The 11,137-nt window shown below is 33.0% G+C and overlaps 1 protein-coding gene across 1 annotated transcript; it reads left to right on the top strand.

The window, feature by feature from the left end:
* The first annotated feature begins 4,493 nt into the window (after window positions 1–4,493).
* Window positions 4,494–10,748, top strand: LOC137816344 (filament-like plant protein 4). The gene is made up of 6 exons (XM_068619443.1): window positions 4,494–4,883; window positions 6,022–6,136; window positions 6,705–6,912; window positions 7,012–9,439; window positions 9,574–9,616; window positions 9,948–10,748. The coding sequence occupies exons 2-6, from the start codon at window positions 6,038–6,040 to the stop codon at window positions 10,401–10,403; spliced, it is 3,234 nt and encodes a 1,077-aa protein (XP_068475544.1). The 5' UTR covers window positions 4,494–4,883; window positions 6,022–6,037; the 3' UTR covers window positions 10,404–10,748.
* Window positions 10,749–11,137: the final 389 nt, after the last annotated feature.

Below are 11,137 nucleotides of genomic sequence, written 5' to 3'. Positions count from 1 at the left end.
GTTCCCAACAAAATTGCCCAAACCAATAAACCAACATCATATCCAAATCTTGATCTTCTGCCAAATTATCATTTGTATTTGTTTTGGGACCATTCAACAAGAAAATGGCTTCTCTTATCCCTCTCACATAGTTTATTCAGAAAAACTAATGGTTTGTGTATTTGGTTTTGCTTGGGGAAAAATAAGTCTTAAAAATGGATAACAGGGTTAATACAGTTGGAAACACACATTCTATATTCACAACCCATAATATGCTGTTCTCCTATGTGTGTTTGTTAGACCTAATCCCAAACCTTAATCACAAGTTCGTTTGGCAAAATTTTAATAATAAATTATGGAGTGTTTTAAGGTTCAAATCTTATTAAAAAAATGTTATGATTCGTGTATAATCTTAAAAAAAAAAAAACATAAACAAAATCATACATTTATTCAAACTAACATGTAACAATCAATAAGATAAACTAACAAAAACCTAGTGATATATAATTGATAATATAACATCTTATTATTATCGTATTTAAGTATATGTTGGAGATCTTGCATCGATTAAGATATTTATTTTTTATAAGTGAGTGTAAACTTAAAAGTCACTATTAGCATTGTATCAGAGTCATTTAAAGTCTATCTTAACGAGAGTTTGTTGGACTTATCGTGTTACTCGTTATCGGACTATTACCAGACCACCCATAATATATATTTGCACACACGAGTTAGTAGCCTTGGTGCGAGGGATGTGTATTTCACATAATGGATTTTAAGTATAATTCAATCTTATAAGATCAATTTGTAAAATAAAATTTTTAACTACTTATATACTACAAAATAATTTTATATCTAATTGATGTGACATTTTTAACACAGTCAACCTATTTTAAATGAAATAAAATTAAAATATTTAGGTATTTCTTTAAAATATTAAAAATATAACTTCATCCCTTGTATGCCAGTAATATTTTAATTGTAATATTATTTATAAAACTTTAAATTAAAAAATGTGCAAATAATAGATATTTTATAAAGAAAATATAATTTTAAAAATCTGTACCTTAATAAAATATCTACTAATTATTGTTCCCGACTTGACAATTAATCTCATGATTAAATTTGAGAAAATGAAACAAATTGGAATAAAAATGATGTCATTTGGTAAGGGCTCGTTTTCAATTTGAACATATATTGAGGAGAACAAAATTTAAAAGGTTAGATACGTATAATACAGGTACATATATAACTTGTGTTGACTCCTAAGTAACACCAAGATCTTAAATTAGTTGCCACCTCAATTGAAATTATGCTTATTTAGGTTAAGTTGAATTTAAGTACTAGTTAGATAGTGCATTTATTTTGATAAATTAATCAATGCTCACACTATTAATTAATTTCAAATTATGTCAAATACATTTCTTAAACTATTTCTTCAAAAGTCAACAAATCATACTACATAATCATGACCTATATAATTATGGCCAAATATTGGTGTGGAAAATTTCTGTATACGATAATTAAGTTCATTAATTTAATCTATTTTCCTCTGACTACTATCACACAATATTAAATTTATAGAAAAAAAGGATTTAGCTAGTTTTTAAAGCACGCAAAGTAAGTTTACTATTTTTCATTTAATATTTGCTTGAAAAGAATTTTGCTGGTTTTAATTATTTTTTAAAATAAATTACATATTAATTAAACATTTGTATCTGTATAGGTAAAGTGGACTTAGATAGTATCTGGTGTTAATTGTATAATTGTTGACGTGCCGATTGCCTCTTCGTTCCTTCTTTCAAGTTTCTTCTTTTTGTTGTCGGTTGACCTTACACCTTTGTCAAGGGTTTATTTATAATGTTCAGTCATGGATTTTTGTTGTGATGAGTCGAATATCAGTTGTTAACTTATGTGTAGCGTAATTTATGATTTATAGGAAGATATATTAGTATATATGTATTTTTTTATCAGCATATTGGTATATATGTATATTTGATATTTGGAAAATATCTCCAACATCTTACCGTGGAATTGCATTTTGAGGGGGAAGAAGTTTTTACATTTACAGGAGTAAGTGGGAATTTCTAAGAATCTAATTGACTGAAATCACTATTTATATGATCTCTCGAAGATGATGTCACCTGCATTACCCGAGACATGATTATGTCTCATAAATTTTGTTCATAAGTATCGTTGTTTTCATTTATTAAGTGCTTTAAAATATGTTTTGACAATATAATTTACAAAGAATATATTTGAAAACCATATATCAATCAAGGAAGGAGATGCTAAATAAATTTATCGTGACAAGATTAAACACAAACATGGTTTTTGATATTATAATAAAGTAAAATTGGAAATTTTGTTTTCCAAACGTGTGCCTATCTTAATATTCAATGAACTCTTAGACACTAAAAGTATATACATTTAAGGATATTGTATTGATAAATGAGAACTAAAACTAACTTAAACTAGTTAATTTATGGTTCTATAAACTACCACGAAATACCATAATTCCAAAAGACTTTCCCACTAAGAAAAATGAAATAAATATCACAGTTCCATGTTCCATCCCAAACACCATTATATAAATGTCTTATTATCCGAGTACAGCTAGTTTTATGGCACTTTGTGCGTACTTTTGCACAATTATTTAGCCATTTTGCGTAAAGATAAGGTGACGTGATTGATAATGAAATCCATTAAGCATAATTTTAGGTTAACCAAAACTAATTGCAAATTATTTCTGAAGCATTTAAAAGTATTATCTAATGTGTCTTCAATCCATTGGAACATTCGATAGGAATTGGTCTGGTTCTATGGTTCATCGGGTTCCTCAGTTTGGTATTAAAAAAATAAACATATGCACATTTTTTTATAGGTCCATAAATATATGCTTTGAAAACCTTGGTTCTCCCTCTTGGGGTTTCCCTAGACACGTTATATTAAATAGCTTTCCCCTTTTGAAAGGTGATGGTGATTAAGTAACAACGTGTCTCACCCATTTCATATTCTAAATTCATGTTAAACATTGTTACCAAAATGCTACTATCATACAACTCAAAGTAAACTTCATAGAGTTGTTTAATGTAAAAGATTTGTAAATAATTTTTTAAGGATTAAATGTATATTTTTTTTATATATTATAACATAAAATTGATTTTTTTTCTAAATTTAATTATGTATTTATAATAAAAATTTCAGAAGGTCAGTAAGTCAATAAGAAGTATTTCAACATTATAATCCACTGAAAATTCGTTTGTAAAAAAAATATAAAAACCTATCCTTACAAGAAAATCATGAAATAGAAATCAATTTTTAAAAACCAAAATAATGAGTTGCAATAGTAACTAAATTAGAGACATTTTAGAAACTAAAAAACAAATTAATTTCTAAATTAGTTTATATTATTGTTAAATAATTTTTAAATTGATATCTAATTAACAATCAGGTTTTAACAGTTTCTAAATTTAATAGCAAAAATATTAGTTGATAATTAGATACCAATTTAAAAACTATTTAACAATAATAGAAACTAATTTAAAAACTAAAATATTTTTTAATTTTTAAAATGGTCTCTAATTTAATTATTATTTAAACTAATTATTTTAATATATAAAAATTAATATTTATTTTATAATTTTTATTCTAATATATTTTTTTTATAAATATTCAATGTTTAAAGTTTAAATTATGGATAAAAATCAATTTTATGTAAAATAATAAAAAAATATTCTAGTTCACTAAAAATTCATTCATGACGAAAATTAATTTGAATAATTTTTTTATTATAAATATCCACAAAATCTAAAGCTTATATTAGAAAAAAAACATTAATTTCGAAAAAGAAAACAGTGAGACGAATGATATAATATTTTTTTTAATTGGTATGAAATACTAAAGAAGAGTATATATGAATGATATTTGTGAAAAAATAATAATAAAAAAAGAAGGTGTTACGTTGGTGGAATTTTCTAACTCCACGTTGTTGTCATGTCAAGAAGTGGCGACACTAACGCATTTAGAAAGCAGCCAACTCATACGTCTTCGCTGCGTACCAAACGCGTGAGCTGTACAAACTAAAATGCCAGTCAGTGACTCACTGACGGTGGTCCAAACAAACACTCCCTAAACCCATTCTCACCCTTTTTCTCTCTCACCATAATCAATAATCCCACTATTAATTATTAATTAATTAACCAAATAACTCATAATAGTAATAATAACACTCCCATTATCGGATACAGCTCACCTCACCATACTCCTTCTTTTTCCTCACCATACTCCTTCTTTTTCCGCAAGCTCAAGAATAATCTATGAAATTCGGACACGTCTCTTAAATGGTGTACGATGTGTTAGAAATACACATCAAACACGATTATTAAATAATGTGTCTGTATCGTATCAGTATCCGTGTAATTATTTATACTTATCTCATAATACCACTTCCATTATCGGATACAGCTCACCCCACCTACGTCTACTTCTGCCGCAAGCTTTCTATTGTCGCTATTTTCACGCTCTCTCGAGGTCAATTTCGTCATTTCACACCAAAAACAACCTTGGAGTTATTTATTAATTTCTTATTATTGTTTAAATAAAAGAGGAGTATATTAATTAATATTTATTATTATTTATTGAATTCGAAGAGAACATAAACGCAAACAGAGAGAAAGAGAGAGAAAGAGGTGTGAAAAGGTGATGGTTTTTGGAGCTTCTGCAACGTCTTGCTTTTTAAGAGCCACCTAATTCCGAATATCTCAGCCCAACCCGCCACCGCCATTGCCTCCGCCACCTCCATCTCCGCCGTCACTCCTTCTCGCATAAAGTCCCAATCCCTATACCTCACCATTCGCTCATTGCAGCAGCATCAGCTACTCGCATTTTCCCGTTTTTTTTCGGTAAGTCGATTTTGCCCTCGCCGGTGCTTCTTCTCCCACTGAATCATCCAATGCTGTTGCTTACTTCCTACTTTTTTTTTTCTTCGTTGTTTTTTTCTTTCTTTATTTTGTGTGCTCTGATAATTTCTACCGAAGTAAACCTCTATTGCTTCATTTCTCCTCGAGTGCGTTTTCTTTTTGTTTTGATTACTCGCCATTGCGGGCGATTTTTCTCGACTTTTCAATTTTTGTCGGTGGCTCGAGTTTGTGCTTGGAGGGCTTCTTTGCTCGGTGTTACATCTTCCTTGTTTCTAAATTTGGAAGAACGAAGTTGCAGAGTGTCGAATTCAGCCATTCATTTCCGAAAATTTTATTCAATTTTTTCCTCAGATGAATTATTTTCATTTTCAGAAAATCTTGACTAATTTGGATCTAATTTCAAGTTTGTAATTTGGATTTGAATTAATTGGTATTAAATTGTTCCAGTTTAATCTGAAATTTGAATTTGAGTTGCCTTAAATATTCCAAAGAATAGTTTTATAGTGTTGTGGGTTGTAGTTGTGTTGGTTTTCGATGAGGATGCTTTTGTTTAACAAAGAAGTAAGGTTCATTTTTTTTTTAAAAAGAAATTCTGAAGAGGAAATGCATATTTGGTTTGAGTGTTCTGTTCTGTGATATCATGGAACGAGAATATGTGAAGTGCTATGGTTAGATCTTGGAGATCGCGGTTAGCATCATTGGCTTATGTTTGCTACTGTGTGAATGAATGCATCAACATCACGAATATAGTAACATGAGTCAATCGGGGACCCAAATGGGTGCCAAATTATGTGCAATCTACAATTTGGCCTTGCCCTGTTGCACTGTTTGCTTTTGGTGTTGTGTCCTGTGTGCTTTCTATGGCCACCGACACTACCGACGAGTGCATGTAGCCATATATACTTTATGTAGCGTTGAAAAGGGAAGCCACTTGGGTGATGGTATCGTGGTGGCGTTTTCTGAAACGATGAGATGTTTGAGTATTCGGTTTGAGTTACTAGTTGGTGTGTAATAATATAGTGTGTGTGGTAATTTAGCAGTGCCCGCTGGTTAAAAAAAGGAAAAGAAAAGAAAATAAAACTTGCTTTTGATCTTAATTTCAACTGTTTTGGATTATAAGGTGTGCGTGCTTTTCAATGGACCGACGCTGGCCATGGAAGAAAAAATCGTCGGACAAGGCTGTGATAGATAAAGCAGCTGCAGAATTGGACTCTGCTGCGGTTGCGGCCACTCAGGTATGTATTTATTATTTATTGTCGGTTCACTAGAGCAAAGAACTAGTAGTTTCTAATATTTCTTATCGAGGAAATTATCTTGTATGTTTTTTTCTCACCTTCTTGACTCACACGTGATGATTTTGAGTTTTAACGAGTGGAAAATGTCCAAATTGGTCCCCCACCCCAAAATAGGGGACAGTTTGAGCCCTGTAAAAAATAAAATTCCATTCAGTCCTTCAAGATTTCAAACATGGGATGCTTTAGTCCTTTTGCCCATTTGAGTTAACTTTTAGAAGGACAATTTGAGTCATTGATTATTTTGTCAAGGACTAAGTTAGTACAGGATTAACTTCTTTAAAGACTAACCCCATATGCTAACAAGGGAGAGAAAATGACCGAAGAACTAATGTGCCCCACGTTTGTTATCATTCTTGAAGGACTAAATCATTATTTTTTTAAAGGGGCTACATTTCCTTCTGTAATTTTCTTGCAAAGGCTTAATTTGGATATTACTCATTTAGCCATTACATTTGTCTTTAATTTTTTTTGCAAACTTACATAAGATCTTTGTTTTTGGGTAAACAAGAAGCCGAGCCACGTCCAAATCTCAGTAGAGTCATATTCTCATCTGACTGGTTTGGAGGATCAAGTGAAGGCATATGAAGAAAACGTTCAGACGCTGGAGGATGATATCAAGGACTTAAATGAAAAACTGTCTGCGGCTAATTCGGAGATAAATACAAAGGAAAGTCTGGTAAAACAGCATGCTAAAGTAGCAGAAGAGGCTGTCTCAGGTATACTGCTTTAATGGTTCCTATTTAAAAATATTCAAACGCCTTAATATGTAGTGCGTCTTATTGTTTCTTGGAATTAATATCATCGAAACCCTTCAGGCTGGGAAAAGGCTGAAGCAGAAGCTTTAGCTTTGAAGAACCATCTGGAGTCTGTCACTCTTGCAAAACTCACTGCTGAGGATCAGGCGTCACAGTTAGATGGTGCTCTTAAAGAGTGTATGCGACAGATAAGAAACCTAAAGGAAGAACATGAACAGAAATTACAAGAAGTTGCTCTCACTAAAACCAAGCAATTGGACAAGATTAAGGGTGAGCTTGAGGCTAGGATAGCAAGCTTTGAACAAGAACTCCTCAGGTCTGCTTCCGACAATGCGGCTCTGTCAAGGTCCTTGCAAGAGCGCTCTAACATGATAATCAATTTAAGGGAAGAAAAAGCACACGCTGAGGCTGAAATTGAGCTTCTTAAGGGCAACATTGAATCATGTGAAAGAGAAATCAATTCACTCAAATATGAGGTTCATGTTATTGCCAAAGAGCTTGAGATTCGCAATGAAGAAAAGAACATGAGTATGAGGTCTGCAGAAGCTGCTAACAAGCAGCACATGGAGGGTGTTAAAAAAATTGCTAAATTAGAGGCAGAGTGCCAAAGATTACGTGGTCTTGTGCGGAAAAAGTTACCCGGTCCAGCTGCACTTGCGCAAATGAAGCTAGAAGTTGAAAGTCTTGGTCGAGAATATGGAGAAACTCGACTAAGGAAGTCTCCTGTCAAACCCCCTAATTCTCACATGTCTCCAATGCCTGGGTTCTCCCTGGATAATGCTCAGAAATTCCACAAAGATAATGAATTTCTTACCGAGCGATTGCTGGCAATGGAAGAAGAAACAAAGATGCTGAAAGAAGCTTTGGCAAAACGTAATAGTGAACTGCAGGCTTCAAGGAGTATGTTTGCGAAAACTTTGAGTAGACTTCAAATTTTGGAAGCACAAGTTCAGACAAGTAATCAGCAGAAGGGATCTCCTAAATCCATCATAAATGAAAGCATTTTCAGTCAAAATGCCAGCAATGCACCAAGCTTGATCTCCATGTCCGAAGATGGCAATGATGATGTGGGAAGTTGTGCTGAGTCTTGGTCTACAGCAATTCTCTCTGATCTATCCCAATTCCCTAAAGGAAAGAATACCGAGGAATTGAGCATATCTGATACCACTAAGAAGTTGGAACTAATGGATGACTTTCTGGAGGTGGAGAAATTGGCTCGATTATCAAATGACTGCGGTGAAGTTTCAGGTACTTCAAAAAATATAGCAAATGAAACTGTGACCGATGATGTATCAGAAGTCAGCACTGGGAAATATGTTCCCTCTAACTCCCAAGAGAATAGTGATCCAAATCCATTGCCAAGTGATGTGTCTTCTGCTGAGGAGTTATCAGCACCTGATCCCCAATCTGATGTTCCTAGCTCGTCACTAGCAGAGCTTCGATCAAGAATATTATCAGTTTTTGAGTCAATGGCTAAAGATGCTGATATGGAGAAGATATTGAAGGATATTAAACACGTTCTTGAAGATGCATGTGACGTTTCAATCCAGGGCTCTGTATCTGCCGTTCCTCATTATGTCATGCCTTCTGATGTTACGTGTGATAAGCAGGGTAACACTGAAGATGTTGCCTTAAATGCAGAAAAAGAAACTATTTCATCGCAGCAACCTCCAGAGTATGGGCAAATAACTACGGATCTAGAAGCCGCAATGTCTCAAATTCATGACTTTGTAGTGCTCCTAGCCAAAGAAGCAATGGCAGCGCATGATATATCTTCTGATGCAGATGGAATAAGCCAAAAAATGAAGGAGTTCTCTGACACTTTTAATAAAGTTACCTCCAATGAAGAAAATTTGCCACAGTTTGTTCTGGACTTGTCTAGTGTTCTAGCCAAAGCAAGTGAATTCAGATTTAATATTCTTGGTTACAAGGGTACGGAAGCTGAAACTAATAGTCCTGATTGCATAGATAAGATTGCTCTGCCTGAAAATAAGTTAGTTCAAGACAATTCTTCAGGAGAGAGATATCAAAATGGCCATTCCCATATTCTTAATCCCTGTTCTGATCCTGAGATTCCCGATGATGGAAATTTGGCCTCAGGCTATGAATCAAATGCCACGACGAAGAAGTTCTCAATGGAGGAGTTCGAAGAGCTGAAGTTAGAGAAAGAGAAGGCAATTGTGGATCTATCAAAATGTGCTGAAAATCTTGAAATGACGAAGTCTCGGTTACTAGAGACAGAGCAACATCTAGCTGAAGTTAAATCACAGATGGCTTCTGCTCAAAGATCGAATAGCCTGGCTGAGACACAGCTAAAATGTATGACAGAATCGTACAGATCAATTGAAACACGTGCAAAGGAGTTTGAGACTGAGCTTAATCATCTGCGAATGAAGACAGAAACTTTAGAGAATGAACTGGAAGATGAAAAGAGGGCTCATGAAGCAGCTTTGGCCAAATACAAGGAGCTAGAAGAACAACTACAAAGGTTAGATACACATTCAGTATCATACTGTCTATAAGTACTGAAGTTACAAATTGACATGTTTTCAAATATTTTATGCAAATATCTCGTGCTGGTTCTATTTCTAATTGCTAATTTTCCATGTTACTCTCTGTCAGGAGTGAGAGCTCAGCTGCTGATAATGACATTAAGGCTAAGCAGGTAAAGCTGTAATCCCATGCAAATAGACAGCCTTATGCTCGATTTAATTTTGCATTTTCAAATACTTGAAAATACTATTAAGTTGGAAAACCTTTAGATCTAAATCTTACTCTCATAATTTTTTCTACAAGTACTTCTAGAAGAAAAAAAATTAAAATGAATTAATTGGCTTTAGCTTACAAGAGAAACTCAATTTATTTTCTTCTTTCATAAGGGTAAGTTTATTAAAACTCAACCCTACTCATAATAATAACATCATAATAGGCATCTCAATCTAGGATTCTTTGTGATGAGTAGGCAATCTAAGATTGAATTTTTTCCTTTATCATAGGAGAGAGACTTGACAGCTGCTGCTGAAAAGCTAGCTGAGTGTCAGGAAACCATATTTCTTCTTGGCAAGCAGTTTAAAGCTCTGCATCCTCAAACAGAGCCAATGGGATCTCCTTGTTCAAAGGCTGAAGGCTTCACAATGGGATCTCCTTATTCAAAGGCTGAAGGCTTCACAGAGCGTGAACCTAATAGCCCAAGTTTGCAAGATCAAGCAGAAATAGACAGTGCTAATTCTGCATTTGTGCAACGATTGGGTGGAGATTCCCCTTTACATTTTACCAACAGTTTATATAGTCCATCAGATAACGAGTCAATCTTTCCAGCCATATCTTCTGTACAGAATCCAAACCACAGGCCTACTAAGTCATCCTCATCCTCAGCTTCTTCCACTCCAACTCCAGACAAACACAGAGGTTTTAGTAGGTTCTTTTCTTCAAAAGGGAAACACGGTCATTGAGCTTGAAGCATGCATGACCGATGGGAATTCATGATTTAGGGAGCCACGCAGCAACAATGGCATTTGGAAAGCATCAAGGTTCAATCCCCCTTCATGATTTAACAGAATTGAGTTTTTGGGAGGTTTATCTAGTTAAAACAGAATGCCATGGATATTGGGTGGTTCTTGTATTTAATGGTTGTACATGGTAAACATATGTTTTTCTTCTTTTCCTTTCCATTGTTTTATTCCCTCCGTTCTGTAATTTAATTAGCAAATATTGACATAGCCTCTGAACTATTACAGGATATGTTGAATATTGTTGTATTTCAGAAATTTATGCAGCATACCTTGATTCTTTATCAACTACACTAGATTGAGATTCTTATAGAAAAAAGGTTAAAGATAAAATAAAGTTATTATCTATTTTTTTAAAACATATAAAATTTAATCTATATGGAAGTATTTATTTGATTTGGCTTTCACATAAAAAAAGAATCTCAGTTTTTAATTATAAGATTTGATATCTCTTGTATAAATTATTTTTTAAGTAAAATATATCTAATCAGTAAAACTATAATTGTCAAATATTTGTAAGACAATAAATTTTATTTTATTTTTTAAATTAATATGTTTTCGTATTTAAATAAATTAAGTAAAATAAATTATTTCATTAAATATTTATGAATACAAATTTTTAAGATAATATATTTAAAGACATTGACTATATTTTAATTGAAAAATAATATAAAATA

This window comes from Phaseolus vulgaris, chromosome 1, assembly GCF_000499845.2.
Source record: "Phaseolus vulgaris cultivar G19833 chromosome 1, P. vulgaris v2.0, whole genome shotgun sequence".
Lineage (NCBI taxonomy): Eukaryota > Viridiplantae > Streptophyta > Magnoliopsida > Fabales > Fabaceae > Phaseolus > Phaseolus vulgaris.
This window is presented reverse-complemented; position numbering and strand designations above follow the sequence as displayed.

Excerpts from the sequence above, each read along its gene's own strand:
- LOC137816344 (XM_068619443.1), top strand. The coding sequence starts at position 6,038 with ATGGACCGACGCTGGCCATGGAAGAAAAAATCGTCGGACAAGGCTGTG. Across the intron at positions 6,913-7,011 it reads AGCAGAAGAGGCTGTCTCAG|GCTGGGAAAAGGCTGAAGCA; the intron begins GTATACTGCTTT and ends GAAACCCTTCAG. Across the intron at positions 9,440-9,573 it reads CTAGAAGAACAACTACAAAG|GAGTGAGAGCTCAGCTGCTG; the intron begins GTTAGATACACA and ends ACTCTCTGTCAG.